Source organism: Nicotiana tabacum, chromosome 16 (assembly GCF_000715075.1).
Source record: "Nicotiana tabacum cultivar K326 chromosome 16, ASM71507v2, whole genome shotgun sequence".
Taxonomy (NCBI): Eukaryota; Viridiplantae; Streptophyta; class Magnoliopsida; order Solanales; family Solanaceae; genus Nicotiana; species Nicotiana tabacum.
The window spans coordinates 161,899,567-161,927,538 of NC_134095.1; the positions used below are offsets into that span (position 1 = coordinate 161,899,567).

The 27,972-nt window shown below is 35.1% G+C and overlaps 2 protein-coding genes and 1 pseudogene across 2 annotated transcripts; all 3 read right to left on the reverse strand.

Annotated features, from left to right (window-relative positions):
* Nucleotides 1-928: 928 nt before the first annotated feature.
* LOC107800696 (uncharacterized) lies at nucleotides 929-2,362 on the reverse strand. The gene is made up of 4 exons (XM_075232418.1): nucleotides 2,307-2,362; nucleotides 1,862-2,058; nucleotides 1,318-1,802; nucleotides 929-1,234 (listed from the first exon to the last, which is right to left on the reverse strand). The coding sequence occupies exons 1-4, from the start codon at nucleotides 2,360-2,362 to the stop codon at nucleotides 929-931; spliced, it is 1,044 nt and encodes a 347-aa protein (XP_075088519.1).
* LOC107805542 (uncharacterized) lies at nucleotides 1,248-7,464 on the reverse strand. The gene is made up of 3 exons (XM_075233548.1): nucleotides 7,457-7,464; nucleotides 5,257-5,388; nucleotides 1,248-3,467 (listed from the first exon to the last, which is right to left on the reverse strand). Exon 3 carries the CDS (start codon nucleotides 3,464-3,466, stop codon nucleotides 2,870-2,872), a length of 597 nt encoding a protein of 198 aa, XP_075089649.1. The 5' UTR covers nucleotide 3,467; nucleotides 5,257-5,388; nucleotides 7,457-7,464; the 3' UTR covers nucleotides 1,248-2,869.
* A 17,099-nt stretch (nucleotides 7,465-24,563) lies between these two features.
* On the reverse strand, nucleotides 24,564-26,396 carry LOC107805541 (alkane hydroxylase MAH1-like; annotated as a pseudogene).
* Nucleotides 26,397-27,972: the final 1,576 nt, after the last annotated feature.

A 27,972-nucleotide genomic window follows, 5' to 3' on the forward strand; every position in this document is an offset into this window, starting at 1 on the left:
GCATCTAAAGATCATGGTGAACAACTGCAAGATAAAGAAAATGTGGAATTGCAAGAAAAAGAAAATGCTGCACGCAATATCCTTAACGTTTGAACTTAAGGATAACTTAACATGGGACTATAACTTAAGGACCTCATGGCCTTAACGTTTGAACTTAAAATTTAAAGTTAAGAACAGACAGTCCTTAAGTTTTTAACTTGTATTTCAAACTTAAGGACTCCTATAGTTAATGACAAACAGTCCTCAAGTTTTTAACATGGGACTATAACTTAAGGACCTCATATCCTTAACTTTTGAACTTGAAATTCAAAGTTAAGGATAGACAGTCCTTAAGTTTTTAACATGGGACTATAACTTAAGGACCTCATGTCCTTAACTTTTGAACTTGAAATTCAAAGTTAAGGACAGACAGTCATTACGTTTTTAATATGGGACTATAACTTAAGGACCTCATGTCCTTAACGTTTGAACTTAAAATTCAAAGTTAAGGACACTTAAGTTTTTAACATGAGACTATAACTTAAGGACCTCATGTCCTTAACTTTTGAACTTGAAATTCAAAGTTAAGGACAGACAGTCGTTACGTTTTCAAAATTGCAAGTTGAACTTACTGACTCCTGTTAATAACTTTTAATTGTTGAACTCAAAAGAAATTAAAAGAACGTAACAAGATATAAATATTGAAAATCTAGGCATCCGCTCAAATTAGAATAATAATGAATACAATCTATAGCAAAAACTTAAAAGAGTCGATAAACATAAATGTATATTTCTACTCTTCTCTATGCTTTCTTGAAAATGGATGGAGTGTCGGAGAATATATACAAGATGTTCTATTATGACCAATTCTTCTGCAACGACCACATTTGAATGTTATTTTTGATGGCTCGGTAGCAGGAATATGCCTTTTCATTTGCCTTCTACCTGGTCACACTTTGAAATCTGGAGGTTTAACAATTTGTGACTTAACACTCTCTGGTACAATCCATGAATCAGTATGTCCTACAGGATGTATTTGTCTTTCATATGTTTTCAGCCAAGATTCCTTTAAGTACCAGTGCAAACAAAAGTCGGACTTCTTGATGTTTCTCTTCTCGATAGCTGCAATTGCATGTATGCATGGTAATTCATCAAGTTGAAATTGAAAACAATCACATATTCTTTTGTTTAAGTCCACCAAGAAAGTTATTCCTTCTTCTTCAACTCTAGAACGCCATGAATCAACAGGGAAGACCTTCAATGTTGAAAAATTATAAGTGAGTACATTATGTTAAAAAATGTCAAAATCATAATATAAACATAAAACATAATACTTACGTTCAAAGTAAATGCTAAATCTATTCTGTTCTTCAATTTCTCCTCTACCCAACAAGAAACATCATAAAATGTTCCTTCTGCTTTATTTCTTCTTTCATAAAACCAATGTTGTAGCTTCACTTGAATGAAATCCATCATTCTTAGTATAGGCAGCTCCCTTGCTTCTAATAGCACTGAATTCATCGACTCAACTATGTTTGTTGTGAGCATGTCATATATTCGTTGTGGACTACAAGAGCGTGCCCATCTTTCCGGTGGTTCTTCCATCAAGTAGTCATAAGTTTTGTTATCTACATTTGCAATACATGACATGTATATGTCAAATTCTTTACGCTTGTATACTCTTGCAGCACTTTGGAAAAGTTTTATGACCTCACTTTTCACCTTTCTTCGCTTTAGGTTCTGCTCCAAATGATAGATGCAAATCCCATGATGGCTTTCAGGATATACCTTTACAATGCCATTTGCAATAGCTTGATGCCTGTCTGATAAAAAAATCAAATTCTCATGGCTCCCAATTGCATTGCGAAGCTGACTAAAGTACCACTCATAGGAATTGTTTCAGATTCTGCTATTCCAAAGACTAATGGGAAAATTTGGTTATTTGCATCTTTTGAAACTGAAATCATTAAAACACCACGATATTTTGACTTCAAAAAAGTCGCATCAATAGCAATCACTGGTCTACAATGATTCCAACCAGCTATCGATGATCCATATGCGTAAAACATATAAAGAAACCTGAAAATACAATATAAAACAAGGTTAAAATACCCGAAGTTTAGGACAGTCAGTCCTTAACTTACATTTACAAGTTATAAAGTTAAGGACATGCTGTCCTTAACTTTTATTTCAAAGTTCAAAACTTAAGGACTGGAAGTCCTTAACTTTTAATTACAAGTTCAAAACTTAAGGATAGGCAGTCCTCAACTTCTGGTTATAACTCAAAAGTTAACAAGGCTAAAGACAGCATGTCCTAAATTGTTTACCTGTTGTTGTCGTCTATCTTTATGTTAGTATAAGTTCCCGGGTTTTTACTTGTCATCATATACAAGTATGAACACAATAATTCATAATTTTCTTCGGGACTTCCTCTTATTAAAGCGGAAGCATGTTGAATAGCACGCCACGCCTTGTGATATCCAATGTCTAGTCCATGCAATTTTTGCATCTCTGCCATGACAAAAGCTGGTGTAACTTCAAATCTTGGGTCCCGAAGATTATCGATAATGTAACCACTAATCAACTTTGAAGTAGCATGCCTTTGATCTGCTTTCCTAGTGTTAACAGAGCAGTCATGCTTTTTCTCAAGCTTTACTATCTTGAATAATGTTGAGTCTTTAATTCTGAAAGCACGCACACACCAACGACACCTATCATCATTGCATGTCAACGAATATCTTGTTGAGCTTGATCTAACAACTTTGAATTCAAAATGTCCTTTGATTGCTACATTAGAAAAACAATTAATTATGCTCTTCTTCTTGTCAAATACTGATCCGACTTTTATTTGATCCAAAGAAGCATTTTCTCTTAATATCGTAGTTGGGGATTATTTTTGTTTCAAATTTGATCTTCGTCTAGTTATTTGAGTGCAGGTTTTGTCCGCAACTACTTCGATTACCGGTGCACTCTCTAAGACTTGAATACCCAAAGCTTGTTCGTTGTCAATCTCTATAATGCTTTGTCCTTCTACTTGAATAGAATCAAATGTTTGATGCACCTCTTCATTTAATGGTTGAGCTTCAACCATATCTACTTCAACTATGTGTTGGCATCGCTCTTGATTGTCATGTTGAGTTTTTGTGTTGGCATGTTCATTGCTTGTTGATGCAAAAACTCTTTTCGAAATATCAACTATGAAACGACAGCTCTTGAAGAGTGAATGAGTTTTTAGCAACTCTATACATGTGTGAAGATCTAAATCTTTGGATACAAGCATTTCTTTGCTTATTCCAAGGTTGATATCAAACCATATCACTATTTCAAACTTTTCTCTATCCAATTCAATAAGCTCAAAAATCTGTTTAACGAAATCTTCAAACTGAATTGACTCAGGTGCTAGGAAAAGCTTTGTTTGATGATCAAGATATTTATAGTCTTCAGTCCATCTACCATTAAAAGCAACTATTATGCATATTGTTTCCATCCTACAAGTCAAGAGAATGGGAAACAAAGGACATACGTTATAAAGCAATCCTTGTAGAATTAAGAACAGGTGTACTGTAAGTGCAAGACCAAGATAAGGACTGTATGTCCTTAACCTTTAAACATGTAATTAAAGTTAAGGACTGTCAGTCCTTAACATTTAAACATGTAATTAAAGTTAAGAACTGCCAGTCCTTTAACATTTAAACATGTAATTAAAGTTAAGAACTGCCAGTCCTTAACATTTAAACATGGAATTAAATGTTAAGGACTGTCAGTCCTTAAGTTTTAAACATGGAATTAAAAGTTAAGGACTGTCAGTCCTTAACTTTTGAACAAGAAATGAAAAGCTGAGGACTGTCTGTCATTTAATATTTAAACATGTAATTAAAGTTAAGGACTGTCAGTCCTTAACATTTAAACATGGAATTAAAACTTAAGGATTGCTAGTCCTTAACTTTTGAACCAGAAATTAAAAGCTAAGGACTGTCTGTCCTTTAACATTTAAACATGGAATTAAAATTAAAAGTTAAGGACTGCCAGTCCTTAAGTTTTAAACATGGAATTAAAAGTTAAGGATTGTTAGTCCTTAACTTTTGAACCAGAAATTAAAAGCTAAGGACTGTCTGTCCTTTAACATTTAAACATGGAATTAAAATTAAAAGTTAAGGACTGCCAGTCCTTAAGTTTTAAACATGGAATTAAAAGTTAAGGACTGTCAGTCCTTAACTTTTGAACCAGAAATTAAAAGCTAAGGACTGCCTGTCCTTTAACATTTAAACATGGAATTAAAAGTTAAGGACTGTCAGTCCTTAACTTTTGAACAAGAAATGAAAAGCTAAGGACTGTCTGTCCTTTAATATTTAAACATGTAATTAAAGTTAAGGACTGTCAGTCCTTAACATTTAAACATGGAATTAAAACTTAAGGATTGCTAGTCCTTAACTTTTGAACCAGAAATTAAAAGCTAAGGACTGTCTGTCCTTTAACATTTAAACATGGAATTAAAATTAAAAGTTAAGGACTGCCAGTCCTTAAGTTTTAAACATGGAATTAAAAGTTAAGGACTACCAGTCCTTAACTTTTGAACCAGAAATTAAAAGCTAAGGACTGCCTGTCCTTTAACATTTAAACATGGAATTAAAAGTTAAGGACTGTCAGTCCTTAACTTTTGAATAAGAAATGAAAAGCTAAGGACTGTCTGTCCTTTAATATTTAAACATGTAATTAAAGTTAAGGACTGTCAGTCCTTAACATTTAAACATGGAATTAAAACTTAAGGATTGCTAGTCCGTAACTTTTGAACTAGAAATTAAAAGCTAAGGACTGTCTGTCCTTTAACATTTAAACATGGAATTAAAAGTTAAGGACTGCTAGTCCTTAACATTTAAACAAGTATTTAAGAGTTAAGGAATGTCGGTCTTTAACATTTGAACCAGAAATTAAAACATACAATTTGAAACTCAAGCTACAGGACTTTGTATACAGAAGAACAACAACAAAGTGAAGGACATTTTGTCCTTAAGTTTTTTTATTCAATTTGCAAAATGAGGCCAGTAGAATCAAAGTTAAGGACATAGTGTTCTTATTTTTTTGAATTCAATTTCCAAAATGAAGACACTATGTCCGGAATACAGAATTATCATAGGAGGCGATGTCTATAAATTTATCAATCCAGAAATTCAAAAAAATCAAATTCTTATCTAATATATAATCAAATCAATACAGATCTAAAAAAGTATAACTATAGCGAAATAAAAATTGATAGAAACACATGAAATTACAACTTACTGTTTATCTATGTCATTTTTTTGGATTAGATTGCTGAATTTTTGAAATCGGGAAGATAAATGTGGTTCGTCCTCAGTTGATCGCCGCTGTGGTAACTGCTGCTGTTGCTCGCTTCTTCTCTTTGTGTAACTGCTGCTTGTGTTGATAGTGTAGGTATAAGTTATACCAGAAGGGTATTTTCGTCCAATCAGGTATAAATATTTTAAAAGAAGTGACTAAAGTCTAAATACATTGAAAACAGTGGCTTTAAAATACAAGCCACAGCTTTTAGTGGCTATTTGTGCCGTTCGCCCCACTTCTTGACCACATGGCCCAATGACCTAGTTGCGCCAAGTTCCGATCTTATTTCTTAACCCAACCATAGCAATTATATCCCAACAACATTTCACATTTTTACCTAACCGTAAAAATTAACAAAAATCTAATAATAGGCAAACTCATCTCTACACATGTTCATATTACTGCAAGCTTAAAAAAAGGGAAAAACTAATTATAGGTTGCAAATGTTAATCCTGTTTTGAAACTAACAAACAAAGCAACTACTGGTGCATTTTATTTGGACTAACCATATGAAAAAATATATATATATTCTATCAATTTTTCTAGAATTTAACCATGGTAAGCTCATATGTCAATGTAGTATCCAGAAATAGGCATCAACATAACAATGACAAGAATAAGAACCAAAAAGAAAGAAAAAGCTTTAAACAGGTAAATTATTTTATTTTATTTTTGACTGCTCATTAATTTAGCCATGCCCGTGCCTCAAGAAAATTGAGCTTTAACTATTCAAAATAGTCTATACAAAGAAATATTTTTATAACTGATATTACGTTTCAAGTTTAAACTAGTTGACTGGAGATCTAAACATGGACATGACTTTCACAAAAGAAAGGAACCAAACTAACATTAAAGACATTCTAAATAATCAGAATAAACTCAAGATATCTTCTTATCATTCACTTACGTAAAAGCTACATAGATAGAGTTCCAAAGGGTACCTAAGGTGCAGAATGTGAGACGACACGCTATTGAAGTTCAACTTTGACTCAAAGCTAGCTTGCGGAAATTCGAGAACGGACAACAACAAGTAAACCACAGCAGCAGTGAACAAACCCAGCAAAACTCAGAGAAATCCAATGGAAAACAGCAAAAACAAAATCCCAAGAACTAATATTTCAAACTGAAATGCAAGCGTTTAAGCTAGACAGAAAACTTCTTCCCTTTTTTTTTTAGTTGTATTCTTTCTTAGAGTGTAAATGATGTGTCTTTTTAGAGTGGAAGATGTCTTTTTAAGTGTTCTTAAAATCTGAAAGGAACAACCCTTAAGTAAGCAAAGAAAATCACTTTTGGACAGCTTTTAGTTTACCAAAAGTTTGTTCAAAAGGACTGATTTTTGTTCACCAAACAAAACTGTTCAAAAGACTCACTTTTGTGTGCTAAAAGTTTGTTCAAGGACGGTCCAAAAAGGGAAAAGGACAGTCCTTGAACAACTGTGGCATGGCAGAAGCATGGAGGAAAATGGTACTCTTAGCCACCCTAGATGTTAAAGTAAACAACTTTGTACCCTAAATCATGATCAATCTTAGCTAACTTCAACTTTAAGCAAATTAATACCAGACTAGTTTGCACCAAACCAAAACGAGAAACAAGTAACTAGAACTTAGTTAAACTACCACAAAAAAGTAACTAAAACTTAACACTGAACTATAATCAAGAAAACTTAAAACTTAATGACTAAAATCAAACCAAGCAAGACACATGTTAACAGAGAAAATAACTTAGTGAAAATGTTTGATTTAAGCGAAGACGAAACTGAAAACTAGATAGAAAACAAACTAAAATCGACCACTAATTATTAATCAAAAAAACTAAACTAATAAAAACAAAAATAAAACTAGAGAAACAACAAAGAAATATTGACTACGAATCAAATCAATGTAACTAACTAAAAGATTAATGAGTCAAAAAGTAGCTCAATTGATCTTAGTCGCCTAACCGATACATCTAAACTAATCACGACGAGCAAGGAAAGGGATGATTCGAAGCAACGTACAATGACATGAAAATAATAGTAACCAACTGATTATTACTTAAATTTATAGGAACAACATAAATGTGAATGAAAATTAAACTTTAAAGCTAATGCTAATGCTAATTACAAGAATGAAATCAGGAAAAAAAGGGAAAGAGCTATTACCAACAGTCAGGGACATTCAAGGCCAAATCGCACAACTAAAAGATGCCGAGGATATCAACCAATGAATGTCCGACCCCGAAACGCAAGCTTCCTTTTAGTAGACACCGAAACAAATATGTTCTAGCGTCATACTAGAAGGAAACGTGAGTCTTCCGATCGAATAGGCTTAAAGAATGAGGCAGTGGTAAGGCAGTAGTGGCGGGATAGTGGAGTGGCCGCCGGAATTCGGCCGTATTTTGGTCGTCGGATTTGGGATAGAAACTAATACAGAGAGATAGAACAAAGCAAGACATACATGTTTATGCAAGTATTATCTGAAAATGGGGCGTGGAACTTCATCAATTTGGGGACAAAAGAAGCTAGGTTCTTTTTACGAATTTATGTAGATTGGTGAATATTTGGAGGATTTGGTTCATGGATTTGGAAAGAGGGGAGTGAGAGGAAGAGACTGGTCTAGGTTTTATGGGCTTTAGACGACGTCTGCCGGCGGCGGCAATTTCCGGCCGGCGGAGATGGGCAGTGGACGGCTGGTCTCTAAGAAGAGCGGAGAGAGTGAGAAGAGAGAGGAAGAAGAAAGAGATAAGGGGAAAATATGGGGGCCATTTCCGGTCACCTTAGGGTTTAAATACCAAAAATGGAGATTAAATGGTGATCGTTGGATCAAGCCAAGATGAATCTCATCCACTTAACCAAAACGACGTCGTTTTGACGCGTCCAGTTGGGGCCTGAAAGCTGGGCGGATCTAGAGCTTTGGGCCACTGATTTTGGTCCATTTTTTGCCTTAAAATGACAACATCAACCCCCCCTTAACCCCCTAAATAAAACTAGACTAATTAAATCCAAATAACATCAAATAAAAATAAGAAAAATATGACAAAAAATGGGCATTTACAATACTCTTGACTTGTCCCTTCAAGGATACAACATCCCGATAATGTTGTATGACTCGAACAAATTGTGTACAAGTTGTTGAGTCCAAAGCTCCACCAAAATAAATACTTTTATTCTCTTTTGTATGGAATAAGTTGGAGACTTAGGGTGTGTTTGGTATAACGGAAAATGTTTTCCGTGGAAAATGTTGAAAATATTTTCTTTTAAAATAAGTAGTAATCTTATTCATTTTCCGGTGTTTGATACGCAAATTAAGGAAAATGACTTCTCAAGAGTATTCATAAGTAATTTAGATATAATAAACATGAAGCCATAAACTTTCAAACCTACAACCTTCCGAACCCACATTTTTCATAAATTTTCGAATCGCTAAACTTTCGAAACCGCGGAATTTCGAACCCGTAAACTTTATAACTTCTAAACTCGTAAACTTCCAAATACATAAACCTTCGAACTCATAACGTTGGAACTTGTAAAATTTGAACCTTTAAACCGATAAATTCGAATCCGTAAACTTTATAATCTCTAAATCTGTAAACTTCCAAACACATAAACCTCCGAACTCATAATTTTGGAACTTGTAAAATTTTGAGTCTTTAAACTGATAAATAAAAAAATTAAAACTGAAAAATATATTGAAATTTTTTTTTCCGGGGTTGGGGGGAGGTGGGGTTGGGGTGGGGTGGGTGGTGCAGAAAAATGAAAAAACAGAAATTTGAAATTACAAAAAATAATTAGGTAAAAAAATAATTTTTTTGCGGGAGGGGGGAGGGGTGGGGGTGGAGGGGTAGTAGGGTGGGTGGTATCGAAAAAACTGAAATTTGAAAAAAAAAAACATTTTTGGTGAGAGGTGGTGGGTTGGAGAAGGTTGAGAAGGAGTTTTGGAAAATGTTTTCCCATAAGGAAAATATTTTCCTCCAATTGGAAGAAAATGAGTACATAAGGAAAATGTTTCCAAAATATTTAAGCCAACTAAACATGGAAAAATTGAAAAATATTTTCCTTCATACCAAACACACCCTTAGATTTTCCCATTCTCTTTTTCACTACACAAAGTTCACTTTTTTCATCTACACTACCATATTTTCCCATAGCAAACGCAAGGAAACACCACTATTTATAGGTGAAGAATCTCTTTCATAAAATTATTAATAAGGTATACAATGAAATAATTTTTAATCATCAAGTAGTTACTACAACTGAAGGAACCAAAAAAAAAATTCTCTCCATATATAAGGTCAAACGATAACATAACAATCATCCTGGGGCGACTGGTGCACACGCACCGAGCTATGATGACACCGCCCGACACTACAACCGTGCGTCTAACTGATAATAAGGCTCCCACTGCTGGAGAGACCACATATGTGGAAGAAATTACTCTAAAATTGGATACGCTAATGCTGTTGCGGTACCCATGAAAACCAAACCTAGCTCTAAGGTGGTGGCACGACAGACGACATATAACGGGATGCCGGTGGTGATTTTCAAAGCAGAAGACTACTGTGGCGTGATGGCTGAAGAATAAAAATGGACACTAGTTGAAAAATTCATCTACGACATACCAAAAATCGAACTCATCAGATCAAAGTTTCTGGAGCAAATTCCTCTAAAAGGCAAAGTTAGAATTGGGGCTTATGATAACAGGCATGTCTTAATTGATTCTAATAATGAAGCTTATCTAAATAAAGCATATTTCAAAGGATTTTTGGGGATTTCGGGCTCATTGATGCGTATGTTCAAATGGTCCCCTAATTTTGACCCTAATAAAAAACTATCCTTAGCCTCAATCTAGGTGTTACTGCCAGAATTAAAGCATCACCTTTTCAGCTGAGAATACCTAAAACAAATTTTAACACAAGTGGGAACCTCTCTTAAGATAGATGTAGCAATTATAATCAAATCTAGGCCTAACTTGGCAAAGGTAAAAGTGGACGTGGACCTGCTAAAGTCATTACCTAAGAATATATTTGTTGGGCAAGAAGGTCATAGAGTAGGGATAAAAGGACACGAACAGAAACTAGAATACCAAGGTGTTCCAGCATTCTATAAAACTTACAAATTGAAAGGCCATGATCACATCAATTGCAAGGTTTAGGCTAGAAAGAATGCTGCTAAGATTGACGAAGGGCAAGGGAAAAAGGAAGGAAAAAAGGAGCCACAAATCAATAATGTAGAAAGAGAAAAGGCTTCAGGATTCAAACAGAGACGACCAAAGGTAAAGCAAGTACATCTCAATCAAAGAACGACATTCAAGATGAGGATGAGTTTACCCAATTCAAGAGCAAAAAAAAAATTAAGAAATCCAAAGATAAGTTTATACCTCCAAAAATCATGATAGAGAAGAGCAAAGGAAAAGAGAAAGAATCAATCGAGGACAATGTTGATAAGGAAAAGAGAATTGAAGAAGGTACAACCAAAATGCAGACAACTACTAATGAAACACAACTAGAAAGAACTATGATGTCAATCAAAAAGAACAAGAAGAAAAAGAAAAGAAAACAACAAAAAAAGACATCATCTTTCTGAAAATAAAGAACATGATACGAGTCAAGTAAAAAGCAAGCAATCTTATAAGAATAGAGTAAAAGAAACAATGGAGCAGGAAGAGATGGGTAAAGAAACAAGAAAAACAAAAAATAAAAAAGCAAAGAGGATTACAAAAGGAGAATACACTCAATTCTACTGAAGTATATCAAAAAGCTGGGAATGACAAAATGGAACATAGCAGTTGTAACAGTTCCAATGAAGAGATGTTGATCCCTTTCATAGCAGTCACAACTTGTAAGAAATCCAAATGAAGTCAAATTATAGTGGATCTAGGACATATGCAGGTAATTTAAGTTGTAAGCCAAGAGAGACATGGTCCAGATTTGTAGCATAGCTCAAATAATGAATAGTGTTATGATACTAGTGAGGAACATATTGCATAAGACTCTTCAGATGAAGAAGTAGAAGGTTTTCTTGAAGGCAATGAGTCGGACAAGAAAGAAGTGGCAGCCAATCTAAGTGAAACCTTTACACTTAAACCTAAGGAACCTACAGATCCAGTAACCAAGGAGATTGAGCGGGTGATTCAGCACCTAGGCCTATCTACAAGGTCAAAAACATAACAAAAGAACAAAGAAAAATAGGGAAGAAGTAATACATCCCAAGAAAAAGAAGTTAGCTCAACCTACAAAAATTTCTTATGATTAAGATAATTATATGGGATATAAGAGGGATGAAGTCCAAAGGAGCATATCAAAGCCTAGTTCAATTAAGCAAGCTTCACAAGGTGGATTTTGTGGGACTTCAGGAGCCTTTCTTGAAAAGTAACAAAATTGACAGATTTTGAAGAGATATGGGGTATGACCATGCTATTGCTAATGCCCATAGTAAGATCTGGTGTTTTTGGAACTCTACTATGAATTGTTCAGTCATCTCCAAAAGCAGACAACAAATCACTCTTAAATGTAGTTGTTGGGAAGTTCGGATCCATTCCGGATTACTGCAGTCTATGCTAGATCAAAGGAAGCTAAAAGCGTTGTCATGCTCCGAACCTAGGCATGGACGTAACACGATACTCGTGCCTGACTATATGTGACCGAGAGAAAGTTGTTGAATCAACATGAGATATCATAACTACTAAACGGAAGATACACTAGCACATACTGAAATAATGGAAGTCTGGATTATATAAATCAAGTGCGAAAATACTAATACATGTCTAAAATATTTCTTAGACAACATTTCTTAACATGAAAAGCATGTTACTCTGTATAACTGACTCTAGTATATGAAGCCTCTAATGAAGTACTGAAAATAATGATTGTTTGTAAATATTGAAAGACTCTAAAATAATGATAATGCCCCAAAAGAACTAGGCTTACCAAATAATTGGTATGAGAATTCTAGTTCTCTGAATCATCAACCTGTAAACCGTTACCTACATCGTGAGATGTAGGCCCCAGACAAAAGGGACATCAGTACATTTGAGCTGCACTGGTATGTAAAGCAACTGAAATAATGAACTGAAACTAAATTGATAAGTGATAACTAATAGCTAAAGAGAACTGATATCTGATATCTGATAACTGAAATGATAATTGACAATTGATAACTAAAATAATAATTGATAACTGAACTGAACAAAGAAAGTAAAGATGTGAATACTCCCTTTTTTGAATGATGAACCACCAATTTATTTGAATAAATTATGGCCTTGGGCCCAATATATATGTGCACAAGCTACGGCCTCAGGCCCAAGTATATGTGTACATAACTACGGCCTCAGGCCCAAAATGCATAAAGCATAAACTACGGCCTCAGGCCCAAACATACATAAAGCATAAACTACAACCTTAGGCCCAAACATACATAAAGCATAAACTACGGTCTCAGGCCTAAACATGCATAAAACATAAACTATGGCCTCATACCCAAATACAGGTGTTCAACATTCAGAGATTTAAATTCATGAATTGAGAATCATACTGCAATATGTGATGCTGAAATACTGAATCATATTGAGTTACATGATACTGGAATACTGAATAGGACTAGACTATAACATGTATTCTTGAACTGATTATGAAAATTGAAACTTCAATTGTTTATGACATACTGAGTAATATAGACTAATACTCGTGGGCATCAAACCCAAGTCTATATTGATTATGCATTGAGCTCACAATATTTAGAATGAAATTCATGAACGAGTTATGAAGCTATAGAATAGAAGTTCTGCAACTATTCAAAGAACTGGGTTTAACTAAATTTCTGAGGCAATTAATAACGTTGTAAAAGAAACATAATGAAGGAAGAATCATAAACATTTCCAAACATAAAGAGTTAGCCTCACATACCTTAACTTCCCGCTCTTGAGCATAATATAATGTTTTCTAACCCTTTCAACTTTAATCCATATGAATACAAGTCAAAGGGATTCCATATTAGCGAATACTCATGTTTTGGTCACTTAGGCATTTTATCAAATTTCTTATGGGCGTAAAGCCTCATATCCCTCATTAGTGGTGTTTCTACACCCAAAACCTTATTCTCTTGCTCTTAAATAAATTCTAAAATCTCAAAATCTTATAATCAATATCATTCTTCTTCACCCATAAGATAAATAACACCCTTAACCAATAATCAACAACCCAAACCTATAATCGTTTGTGCTTTTCTATCAAACCCATCAACCCATATCTCATGAACTTAGAGTTTATAATCATTAATCTAATGCTATAATCAATTAGAGGATACAGACATTACTTTTTGATATTCAATCCTCTTGAATTCGAGTTCTAGGATTTCTTCTCACAACAATGATGTTCCAATCGAATACCTAATGATTTAAAAGGTTTACCCATGTTGATAAGGTATTGGAGAATTGAAATTAACTTAGAATCACCATTAAAACTCACCTTGTATGATGGAGGGGCCTTTGAGGAGTTAGGTTCTTAAAAGCTCCCCTTTCTAGAGCAAGTTTTGTGTTTTGGGTGTGGGGGATGAGGTAGGGCTTATAAAACGGCTTCATGGGTGCGCCCCCAGACAGATGAAGGCGTAACTATGCACCTGAACTGTCACGACCCAAACCGAAGGGCCGCGACGGGCACCCGGTGCTTTACTCAATCGAGTACCAATGTAACATATCTTTCTTATCATGTTATCATGAGAGAATGAGCCAGAAAACCCGTCATGAGATAACAAGAATAAAACATAAGGGAATACTCAACATATGAAGACCCAACATGATATACAAACTAATATATGTGACATACGGGCCTATAAGGCCAACATGACCATTAGTAAACTCGAAACATAGGCCGACAAGGCCATACAAGTATCCATACACCTGAAATCTGTCTACAATCCTCTAATAGTACATAAAATCATAAAGGTCGGGATAGGGCTCCGCCATACCAATCAATACATATCCAAAGCATACTGACCAAATAGGCAACTCCAGAGCAAGTGGAGTGCACCAACACCTTCGCTGAGCTGATAGCCTACTGGAGGACTGTCAACCTATAAATCGAGACATACGGGCATGAAATGCAGCGTCCCCAGGCAAAAGGGACGTCAGTACGAATAAAGTACCGAGTATGTTAGGCAGGAAAGCATAAACAAGAACAGTAATGTAAAGAGAGAGATAGAGGAGATACAACCTGTAACATCAGAGTGCCTCTGGGGGTTACTGATATGAAATGCATAATACATATATATACATAAACTTTTTAAAACATTCGCCTCTGTGGGCATCATCATCATCATATCATACCCGGCCTCAAAGAGGACTTTGTAAAAGCGTACCCGACCATCATAAGGTTCGGTAGAATCATACCCGGTCACGTGGATCTCGGTAAACCAACTGATCAGTGGTTGCACAATAGGTGTCGTACCCGGCCGACTATAGTGCGGCTCGGTAGAGTAAAATAGATATACATATATATAATGCATGCTCAACTCATGGAATCACCTTCTAAACCTTTTGGAGTGACTTAAGAGCACTATGGACATCCATACCCTCAATATGAACCTTAGTAGGATTCAAGGATCATACACACTTGCTTAGAATAATTTTATAAGGAAAGAACAACATGGACAACCTTAGTTGCTAGGAGTAGATCCGTTATGAAGTAGCGTATTCATTTCACTTTAGATCATGCCAAAAGAAAGAAGAAAGTGCCTTAACATACCTTAAACCCGTTGAGTCCCTAATCCCTTCCAAGAAACTCTTCAAACAAGTCAACTCGATCTATCATAGTATAAGGAGATTCAAAATCAGTGTTGAGCAAAGGCTAAGTCTATAACTTAAGCTAGTAGCTCGTTTACGTAAATTTGGGCAGCATCTCCCTAGTAACACGGGCCTCCTCCAATACCATATACCAACAACAATTACCAGAGCAATCCATCAATACATAATTATCAATATCAAGACACTATATAACAACAACAAGTCACAACTACATTACGATGAGCGGCAAGCTCCGATTGGAATCCGTATACCCCTTATCAATCCTTATAGACTTATTACATCAACATAAAAGTATCATTAACATGATAATGAAGTCATTAATCAATGATTCCAGCCTTAAACCATATATTTATAACAACAAAAATAATCCACAACTTCAACTATCCTCAATTAGCAACTTTATTCACTAGTTCATGTCTAGCCCATCCATTTAACTTAATCAACATCAAGATAACCTTAGGCACAAGCAAGATCACAATATAAATACCTTATACAGTAACTTCAAGACAAAATTCAAGTTATATTTAGTTTACAACAACCCTTAATAGCAATACAACACCATAGAAGTGACTTAAGCTAATTCAAGTATTATCTTGTAGTTTATTATCCTAACAACTTAACCAACATACAAGTAAGATTAAGAACAATTAGTAGGCTGTTATACTCACCTTAGACAGCAGCAACAACTTGTAATTTTATCCAAATACATCCCATAACAATCCTCAATGACAACACAACCTCAAAGAGGTGTTGTTCTTCACTAGAACTAAGTTTTGATGTTGAAATATGGTGTAATCACTTTGGAATCACTTCAAACCCTTGTGGTATATGTTTATGAGGGTTAGGAGAAGTTTGGAGACGAATTTTAGTTGAAAAATGAGCTAAAATAGGCGTCCAAATCGTTTATAAATTGAAGTAGGTCAACCACCGCCTAAGTGGGTCCCATTGGGAGCTGCTTGCGCGGTCTCGCGAAAACGCGAATATCTATCTACTCCAATTTCGTATTAACGAACAGTTTAATATGTTAGAAACTAGAATAATAGACCTTCAATTTGGTAGGTATAAAACCCCATGATTCCAAGTATATTTGGAGAAATTCTCAGATATATTTGACCTAAATTTCAGCAAATTTATGAATGTAACTTGTGATGACCTTTGCCAACTCTTGTTCCACAACTTGCTTGCCTTCAAAATGTAGAAAATGAATATCATACGACTAAAATAACTCATATAATAACCTTCTTATCATGTTAATAACCCTAATCTCACCCCAAAGTACATGTTATAACATTCGAAACTTGTCGACTTTCGACGAAACTTATTTTCTTCAATTGGTTTAGCTTCTAAGATTTCCAACCCTCTTGGTACTCGTTATTCATGATCTTAAATATTTGTAACCTCCAAGGTAACATGATTAACTTACTTTATTTGCTTCCAAATATAATCTCATTTCCGAGCTTACATCAATGACTTACGACGTACTCTCACGTATGAAAACTTGGGGTGTAACATGAACGTGCATCAAAGCAGTAGCACTATCACAAGTGTGCGGCCGTGTAGGGGACCAGTTGGGCGCGCAAACTATGCATTGTCTAGTAAAACATGCATAATGTTTTGCATAGAGGTCCGTTAGGACTCCATAATATATCATTGAAAAGTTATTTCAAAGGTCACAACTTTTGTGCTTTGAGTTTTCTCAAAATCCTAACAAAATTTTATAAAATCTGGCTGAAAGACAGACCTTCCATAAACTTATTCCATTTTATCAAAACTTATGCACCTCGCTCTCCATCTTGATTCTAAAACAGTTATTTTCACCCATACTCATCCCAATAGGACTTCATATGTCTAAGATGTCATATTAACAATTATTTAACACGTCCACACCTAGTCCTAATTTACAAAGTGTTACAAGAGTGTACATATGGAACAAACTGATGGATCTAAACTCTATTATTGATGGTCCTTGGGCGATTGGAGGGGATTTTAATTCTATCATGGCCTTAGAGGAGAAGAAAGGTGGTGTTCCCTTTAGACTAAGCAATGATATTGATTTTATCACCTTTACAGGAGATTGTAGAATGACTGATTCAGGCTTTACTGGTAATATCTTGACATGGTGTAATGGTAGAGGTAGGAAGAATAGAATCAGTATGAGATTGGACAGAATCATGCACAATGATGAATGGTTTTATCATTTGTCTAAAACAAGGTCTGATCATAATTTACTTCTTGTGTCATGCTCCAAGGATAATCATCAAATGATCAAATATTTCAGATTTCGCAATTTTTGGACTAAACAAGAAGACTTCATTCCTCTTGTCAAAACTACTTAGGACATGAAAATTGAAGGAAATCCTATGTGGACCCTTCACCAAAAGTTTAAAGTCTGGCTAAAGAACTGAACAAATGGTCAACGGAAAACATAAGTGATATTTTTGAAAATGTAAAATAACTGGAGAATGAAATCAACATGTACGAGGCCATTAATGAAGTCAACAACTCTGGTCAAAATAGAGAAAGGCTATACAAGACATAAGCATAGTACATAAGCTGTCTTAAGAAGGAAGATTCTATTCTTAGGCAGAAAGCTAGGGTCAAATGGGCAGAAGAAGGTGATACTAATTCTAAGTACTTTTATAGTGTCATCAGGGAGAAGAGGTGAAGATCACAGATCTACAGGATCAAGAACAGAAAAGATCAATGGGTGAAGGGTACTCAAGAAATTTCTGAGGCAGCAGTAGATTATTTAAGCCATATGTTCTCTGAGCAAAATTCTGAATCCAATATGCAGATACTTAGATACTGTGAGAGCCTCATTACTGATGAAGACAACCGTCTGATGCAAAAAATGCTTGAGGAAGAAGATATTAAAGATGCTATATTTTCTATGGGCCCTAGCAGCTCTGCAAGTCCAAACAGTTTTAGTGGCCACTTTTATCAGGTTATATGGAATATAATCAAAAAGGATGTTATTGAATTGATCACCTCTTTATTTCAGGGTACTATTCTTAGCAAGTACTTCAGACATACTTGACTTGCTCTCATTCCTTAAGTCACTTCTCCTGATAATTTTTCACAACTCAGGCCGATTAGTCTTTGTAGTTTTTCTAATAAGATCCTCTCCAAGATCTTGGCCATAAGACTGAACTCTTTAATTCCAAAACTTATTCTTAACAATCAGTTAGGATTTGTCAAAGGATGATTGATTACTGAAAATATTCTTTTGACTCAAGAAATCACTCAAGGAATTAGATCCAAAAACAAGAATGGAAATGTGGTCATCATATTGGACATGTCTAAAGCTTAAGATAAAATGTCCTGGACCTTTCTTACTTTTGTCCTAAGGAAATTTGGTTTCGCTGAAGGTTTTATTGGGATGATCCATAGACTTATCGCCAATAACTGATACTCTGTAATCATCAATGGTATTAGATTTGGATTCTTCAAGTCTACGAGGGGTCCTAAGCAAGGTGATCCTCTCTCATCGGCTCTTTTTATTCTTGCAGCAAAAACACTCACAAGGGCCTTGAACTATCCGCAAAAACTCACCATTCCCTTTCACTTATCTTGGTTGTCCCATCTACTCAGGCAGGAAGAAGATCTGCTATTTTGCAGACATTTCCAAAAAGATCGTTAACAAAATAGCAGGTTGGCAAGACAGGTTTTTATCTCTAGGTGAGAAAGCTATTATTATTAATCATACCCTACAGTCCTAGACTCTTCATATATCTGTGGCTATTCAACCTACGAAAATTGTCCTAGAAGAGTTAGAGATGCATCCAACTTCTTTTGGGGGAAAATAGATGGGAAAAATAGCTATCAATGTAGTTCCAGGAGCAATATGTGTTACCCTAAAGAGGAAAGAGGTTTAGAATTTAAGAGTTTACTTGATATCTGTAACTCATTCTCTACTAAGAGGTGGTGGAGATTGAGAATGGAGAGCTCTCTTTGGTCTGAATTCCTTAAACCAAAATACTATCAAAGGAGTAATCTACTCTCTAAAGTGATAAGCTCTAAAGACTCCAGCAGTTGGAAAGATCTTCTCACCAGTAGAGAGAGGATTGAGCAAGACATCAATTGGAAAATAAACAAAGGAAATAGTTTTTTTATGGGATAATTGGACTTGTAAATGCTTCCTTTTCCACTTACTAGAACATACTCCTAAACTCGGCAATGAGAAGGTATGCTCTTTTATTTATGATAATCATTGGGACTTGGACAACATCACATATGATATGCCAGGTTATCTTATAGATATTATTAGTGATATTAACACTGGCATCCTACTTTCAATGAAAATGCTATATGGAACCTCTCTCCAAATGGTTCTTTCTCATGTTCCTCAGCCTTTCAATTTGTCAGAAAGAAAAACAGCCCCTTACTACAACTTTTTACATCTGAATTGAAGAAATTCCTTTCAAAATTTCATTCTTCACGTGGAAACTCCTCAAAAAGATATTACCTCTTGATGATTCTATGCATAGGTTTGGTTTTAACTGTTGGGAATAAAAATAGAATATCCCGCCCAGGAATAATATCCATGATAAATCACAATAATACAAGAGAGTAACAAAGACACCAAATCTTTTAAGGAGCAATAATACCACTATAATAATATAACTTAGTAGTGCAAAATACTACTACAACTTCGAAAAAAATAACACTCTTTATTTTAAAGACCTCACTACAATATTACTCACACTCATTATTTATCTCACAGACTATAATGTGTGGATTACTCTCTCTATCTTCAGTTGCTTCTCTCTCGTTTTGGTGTGTTTGAAAGGAAGAACGAAAGCTTCTATTTATAGGAAACGTTTCCAGATTTGGCTTTCTAAAATCAGATTTGTCTTTTGCAAAATCTGATTTGCAAATTGCACGTTTAAGCCAATTGTTGTCTTCTTTTCCTTTTTCTTTTATTTCTTTTTTATCTAAATGGGTCCCACAAATCTCTCCCTTAATTTTGATTTTTCTTCTTCATTAAAAGTCTCGATCTCAATCTCTGAAAATCTTTAAACTTGAGCGGCTTTTGAAAAATATTTGCAACTTGGTAATGAGATTTTACATATTTGAGCTCTACTTTATTCTTGGCACCATGCTACCTTTACTTGTAGCCTTTAGCCACAAGTTGTGCCTTATATCTCTCCACATCTCCATCAGCATTTTTCTTTGTCTTGTATACCCATTTCACTCCAATTGCTCGATGACCCTTGGGAAGAATTGTTAACTCCCAAGTGTTGTTCTTATCTATTGACTCAATATCCTCCTCCATGTCTTGTCTCCACCTTTTGTTTGTAACAGTTTCATCAAAGTTCATTGGTTCACTGCCAGCAAAGAGACAACATAAAAAATTAAATTAGTAACTTCTTTTGTGTCCTCATAGAGCTCTTGAATACTCCTTGTCCTTTGCGACTGTTCATTTGAACTTTCTTGAGAAGATGGAGATGGCACATTGGTTGGAGAAGGAGGTGGAGTTGTATGCTGCACAGGTTCCATGGTCTCTGGTTCTTCTTCATCACCAAAGTATGGAAGAAAATCATATGAAGTTTCTTCCTGAGCTTCCCAATCCCATGCCAATTCTTCATCAAATTCAACATCGTGACTTACCATCACCTTGCCACTGCTTGGGTTGTATAATTTGTAGCCTTTTGAACTTGTATCATAGCCAACAAATACATGCTTGATACTTCGATCGTCATGCTTTGCTCTCCCTTGATGTGGCACATGAGCATAGGCTATGCTCCGAAAGATTCTCAAGTGCTTGACACTTGGCTTTCTTCCGCTCCATATTTCTTGAGGAGTTTGATCTCTAACATTCCTTGTTGGAGACCTGTTGTTCAAATAAACTGCACAAGAAACAGATTCGGCCCAAAATTCCTTAGGTATACTTTTAGCTTTCAACATACATCTAGTCATATTAAGAATCGTTCGATTCTTTCTCTCTGCAACTCCATTTTGTTGGGGTGAATAAGGTACCGTTAGAGGGCGACGAATTCCATGAGATTGATAGAAGTCATTAAATTCTTTTGAAGTGAATTCGCCTCCTCTGTCGGACCTTAAAACTTTTATTTCATAACCACTTTCTTTTTTCACAAGTACTTTAAAAAATTTAAAAGCGGCAAAAGCTTCAAATTTTTGTTTCAAGAAATAAACCCAAGTCTTTTTACTAAAGTCATCAATGAAGAGCAGAAAATATTTACTTTTACCAAAGGAAGATGGATTGATTGGTCCACACATATCAGTATGGACAAGCTAAAGCGGTTTGGTTGATCTTAACATGGGCTCCTTTGGAAAACTCCTCCTTGCATGTTTTCCAAGAAGACAAGCTTCACACAATTGATTGGGATGGCTGATTGATGGCATCCCATGCACCATGTTCTGTTCTCCCATTGTTTTTGAGCGCTTCAAAATTCAAGTGCCCAAATCGCATGTGCCAACATCATAATTCATCTTGCACATTAGCCTTCAAACACTTTGCATCAATTGTTGTACGATTCAGAGAAAATAATCTATTCTTTGCCATATGCACTTTAGCAATTAGAATTCCACTTAAATCTCTAAGCCAAATATGCATGTTTTTCATGTGGATGTCATATTCCTTTTCAAGAAGTTGGCCCAAAATCAATATATTACCTTTTAATTTTGGCACTTAATAAACATCTTAAATTAACTTGTGACTACCATCTGTACAGGAGATCAGAATCGTACCAATCCCTTCGATTTGAATATTTGAGGTATCTCCAAAGGACACATACCTCTCACTATTTTATTGATCTCCACAAACTTCTCTTTGCATCCACACATATGATTGCTTGCTCCATTGTCCAAATACCACGAGCTGCAATCATCTCTGTCTTATTTCTTGAGTTCCATCAACAACGTTGACTCAACTTCTTCTTTATTGTCGTCAACAAGGTTAGCTTTTTTTCAACATTGCTACAACAATCCCAAGAGTAATGGCGAAATTTATGACAATTATAGCACTCAATTTTTGATTTGTCATACCTTTGTCCATTATTTTCTTGATAGTAGCCACGTCCTCTTCCTCCTCTATGTCCACAACCACGACCTCTGAATGTTTAGTAAATTTTAGCTTCATTGTTCAAGTTGTTATCGTTACTTCTTCCTCGTCCATGACCGCCACGACCTCGTCCCCGTCCATTCCTTCGATAGCTCTTTTCACCTCCATAATCCTTGAAGGATGCCTGAGTTTTAAGAAGTTGCTCTAGTGGCACTTCTTGTCTCCTTTTGATCTTTTCTTCGTGTTTCTGTAAAGAACCCTCCAATTGCTCCACCGTCATAGAGTCTAAATCTTTAGACTCCTCAATAGCACACACCACAAAATCAAATTTAGGTGTTAAAGTGCGAAGGATCTTTTCTACCACACGGACATCTTCTATGTCCTCTCCGTATCTTCTTAGTTGATTCACAACAACCTTCACTTTTGAACAATAATCCGAAATGCATTTGGATTCTTTCATTTTTAAAACTTCAAAATCAGCCCTTAGAGTTTGAAATTTTACCTTACTCACCTTGTCAACTCCTTGGAGAGAATTTTTTAAAATCTCCCAAGCTTCCTTTGAGGTGGTAGCATCTGCCACCTTCTCAAACATGGCATTATCTAGACATTAGTGGATGAGCGTGATGGCTTGTTGATCTTTCTTCCTTATTTTTGCCAATACATCTTTTTCATTTTGAGGTAGAGATTCCTCATTATCGATTTTTTCACACCATCTGTCTATGATTTCCCACACATCATGGGAGCCAAGAATGGCTTTCATGCGTACACACCATTTCTCATAATTATCTTTTGTGAGACGGGGATACTGAAAAGACAGCGTACCATTACTCGCCATGGCTTTGATACTACGTTGTTGGGAATAAAAATATAATATCCCACCCAGGAATAATATCCACGATAAATCACAATAACACAAGAGAGTAACAAAGACACCAAATCTTTTAACGGGGTAAAATATAATATCCGAGCTGAACAATATTACCACTATAATATTACAACTTAGTAGTGCCAAAAGACTACTACAACTTCGAAAGAAATAACACTCTTTATTTTAAACACCTTACTACAATATTACTCGCACTCACTATTTATCTCACAGATTACAATCTGTGGATTACTCTCTCTAACTTCTATTTAGATGAAAAACAAAAGCTTCTATTTATAGGAAAAGTTTCCAGATTTGGCTTTCTAAAATCAGATTTGCATCTTTCCAAATCAAATTTGTCTTTTGCAAAATTTGATTTGCAAATTGCACGTTTAAGCCAACTGTTGTCTTCCTTTTCTTTTTCTTTTATTTTTTTTATTTAAATGGGTCCCACATTAACTTGGTTTCAAGATGTTCTTGTTGCAGGGTTCCCAAGAATGAGACCACTGATGATGTTCTTATTGGAAGCGACACCGCCAAACAAGCCTGGAGGAAAATCTCTACTCCGCTAGGGATTATGTTTACTGGAGATAATGTCATAAATTGCTTTTGGCAGTGGTGGAAGGCACCAGCTAAAAACTATGTCCACAAGTATCTTCTCCACATCACACCTAGCATTTTATGCTGCGAAATATGGAAAGCAAGGTGTAAGAGCAAGTATGAGAAAACACAAATATCTTCTAATAGCATTTATCACTATTTTCTATTTCAGGTAAAGGTGACAGTGGAAAAGAAATTCAGCAAAATGGAGCATACCTGGAACTAGAAAGATGTTTGATCCATAGAAAAAAATTACAAACCAAGAATTACTAATATCATGGTGAACTGGAAAAGTACGACTAGTAATTCGTGAAAACTCAAAACAGATGGCAACTATATGAAGTCTCAAAATAAGGCAGGAGCTGGAGGAATTTTTAGAAATAGAAATGGGGACATGATTATGGCTTTTGTATATCCCACCCAATTCTACACTAACAATTTTAGTGAAGCTCAAGCAGCTTTAATTGGGATTTCATGGTGTTGTGATAAATAAGTCAACGAGTTGTACTCCATGATAATTGTTAACTTGATCAATGGACAATCCAAACCACCATGGAGATTACAACCAATAAATGAAGCTATCCAGAAAAAGATGAAGCACAGAAACATCCAAGTGAATCATTGTTATAGAGAAGGAAACGAGGTGGCAAATCTGGCAAAGGCAGGCACCACTATACAAGAGAACAAGATATATTTACATGAGAACGATCTTCCTCGAAAAGCTAAAGGACCTTTGAGAATGAACAAGCTGCAGCTTCCATCCTTCAGGAGAAGGGCAAAAAAACACTCCACATGGTGTTAGTCAAATCAGGAGCAAATAAATGCACGTTGACTGATTAAAATCAGTACTAAGAATTACTTATGACCAAATGCTGAATTCATCAATTCTTATTCTAAGCTAGGAGAATTGGAAACAAAAAAGAATAGAAGAACAAAATTTAAAAAAGAAAAAAAAAAAGGAAAGAGTTAAAAGAAAAAACAAAGCTTAGGAAAAAAAACAGAAGTGCATACTTGCAATTATTTGAACATGAATACAAGTAACATTATAGCCTGGGAGCAACATAAGAGTACTATGCCCACCTCTTCTTAACCCTAACCTTAAAACCATGTTTCATGTGGAGGATAACAGAGCAATTAGGGGAAACATCATGATCTTTTACCATTTTAATCTCGTAATTATGGATGATAACAGCGGCCATAACTTTTAATTGAGTGAAAGATGTTTCTATCCCTATGCATTTTCTTGGTCCTGCACCAAAAGTCAAAAACTTGTAAGATGCCTCATGTTTTATCGTTCCACACTCTGATATCCATCTCTCTGGCTTGAATTCCGAAGCTTCCTTTCCCCAAATGAATTCCATCCTCCCCATCGCATACAAATTAAACATCACTCTCATCTTGGGATGAACATGGTGACCACTTGGGAGAATATCATGTTTCTGTGGCCTCTTGTGCTGGAATGGAACAGGGGGATACAACCTCATTGTTTCGCACAATGCAGCATGTAAATAAATCATATTTTTCAAATCTTCGGCCGTAAAAAGCTTCCATTTTTCAGCTTCTTCCATGGGGATGATTGTCTTAAGTTGTTCCCTTATATTTTTTTCAACCCCGGGGTATGTGAAAACCAACCAAATAAACCAAGTAAGACAGGAGTTAACTGTATCGCATCCTGCAAACAAGAAGCTAAATATTGTATCCCTCAAAAATTTATTATCAAACTTCAACCCTGTTGTCCTTTCTCCATTATTGACTATGCATAATGTTAATAAGTCAAAACCATCTTCTTGTTGCTTAGATTTTGCTCCTTTGCTCAATTCTTCACGTTTCATCAATATAAATTTTTCTATAATTTGGTCAACAACTTCCACAGCTTTACTTAGCTTCTTTTCTTGCCCAACTCCAAGCCATTTTTGCAACTTCCAAATATTCTCTGGCAATAAATGGCGTATGACTATAACATAATCAATATCTTCCATAACTTTCACAAATGGAACATATGGGAACTCAAGAGAGAGGCAACCAAGATCAAAGCCTGTGACTACTTTACATATTGTATCAAAGGTCAACCTCTTGAAAATATCTTACAAATCAAAAATTCTATCTTCTTTAGCCATGAATTCAAGAATCGGAATCAGGCCATCTTTGACCTTGTCATCAATAGTTTTTATCAAACACTTGTGATATCTCTGATTAATCATCAGTTCTTTGGCATATTTGCTTTGTTTCTTCCATAAATCAAAGTCAGAATTAAAAATCCCATCACCAAAAGCATCAAAAATCTTCTTGAATTCTGGCCCTTTTGGAAAATTTGAAGAATTTGTACTCATTATATAATGTACATTTGCAGGATCTACTGTGCCAAGCATGTCCATATTAGTAAACCAAGGGCCTTTCAGCAAGAAAGTACCTCCAGTTTTTGAAAGAACCTCTTTAGCCACTTCATGGATTTTGTGTATATTGAGAAGAAGGGCTGGGAACATCCCCAGAAATGGATAATTCCTTGGTAGGCCATTATTTCCTAAAGCCCAGAATATAAGAAAGAAAAACATTGCTATAAATATTTCAAGGTACCCTATTGAGGCTATCAGAGAACTAAAAGCCATTTCTTTCGTAATGTGAATTCTTTTGGCAGTTTTTTCACTTGATGCTTCTTGTTATATGAACAACACTCTATTCTATTTATAGCTAGGGATCCAAGATTGGAATATGTGCATAGCCATGTGATTATATATATGACTCAAGTGTCCATCGATCATTCAGATTTTAGTTTAACTAATTTTCATTGATGCATGGATAAATAATTCATTTTGTAATGTAACAGATAACGTGTCTTATTTTCAAAATTATAAATTTTACTTGTTATAGAGTTACTTGTAGACTTTTGAATGACTTGATAATATAAAAATACCTTTACACTGTCAGTGTGTAGAAGTTAAAATCTGTAGAGTTGTATGATTCTTGTGTGTGCGCGCGCATAGTACGTAGTTCGTTTTTTTTATACTAGTTTCTATACTGGAAGTCAGCCAAAACGTTTTATGCTGCGAGTAACTTTTTACGTCAGAAAGCTATGAAATTATAGAAAAAACAACAAAATACCGTTGTTTGCACTCATTTAATATTAAATCTCTAAACCTTCCTTGTCCGCGAATGTTACCATTCGTGTCCCTTACGCCACGACGTCGTGAGATATCACGTGGAGAGTTAAACCACTTCGATATCTCAAGCAATAAGGAATATGGAGTGATGAATATGAATCTTTCACGCTTAAGTATTTCTAGTGTTGGAAATAAATGAAATTTTTGGTATGGAGCTCTTTCCCCTTTTAATTCTTTTGAAGTTTTTTTTAATTTATAGACATTGAAAATTTGTCAAATTAGTGCATAAAAAAATTTGGACTATGGCCTCCACAAGATGAGCTCATTAGGGTTAAGTCTTTGGTGACTACTCCACCGAAACCCTAATTCATGTCTATGAATAAGGATATACTTATCCTTAAAAAATGATCTCATCAATTCCATAAATTCTCGGAATATGTCAAAAAAGAGATCAAATATACGATCTCCGAAATTGTATAAAGCTCTTAGAATATTCATTAAGAGATCAAAGACATGTCAAATATGTCTTGCTCAAAGTTCTAGCAATATTCAAGATCCAAATTGAGTGTTGCTACATACTTCTTGATCATCAAATATATTAAGGAGATGCATATCATCCTACATTTTGAGCAATCGAATTACGGAAAACAAATCGGAGGGAAGAATCAAGAGATAAACAGAATTGTGTAACCCGCAATATTTATCAATAAAATTATTTTTTTTTATAGTTGTTTGTGAATGTAGTTTATTTTTCTACAAAAATTTATTGCTAACACTCATTTTTCCTTCTATTAGGTAGGTTGTGCTTTTGTCAGGGTATATTGATCAATAATATGGATATATTCGGTACGTTCTAAGCTAATTCAATTTGCTGTTTTGAATTTTTGTTTATAAATAGCCAAATAGTTAGACTGAAATTGGTCTGTTTTGTTAAATATTCTCTCTCTTGATTCGACACTATTGAGTAAAGTTATTAAGAAAAGAAAGTGTCAAGATAAAATATGAGCCTATCAAACAGATAACTTGGTGATGAAAAGCATAGCTCAATTCTCTTTGATAGCTCATCTTAATGAAATTTATTTTTATAAAGTTTAATCACTTTGTCCATATGTTTTAAATGCAAAATAGCAACAATAATTACACCTCAATTCCAATCCTCATTTCTTTCTTTAACGTTGATAACACATATAGACATAACGACAAGCAATCTCATGGAAGCCATAATCAAATCAGGAGCAAATAAACGCACATTGACTGATTAAAATCAGTAAGAATTACTTATGACCAAATGCAACT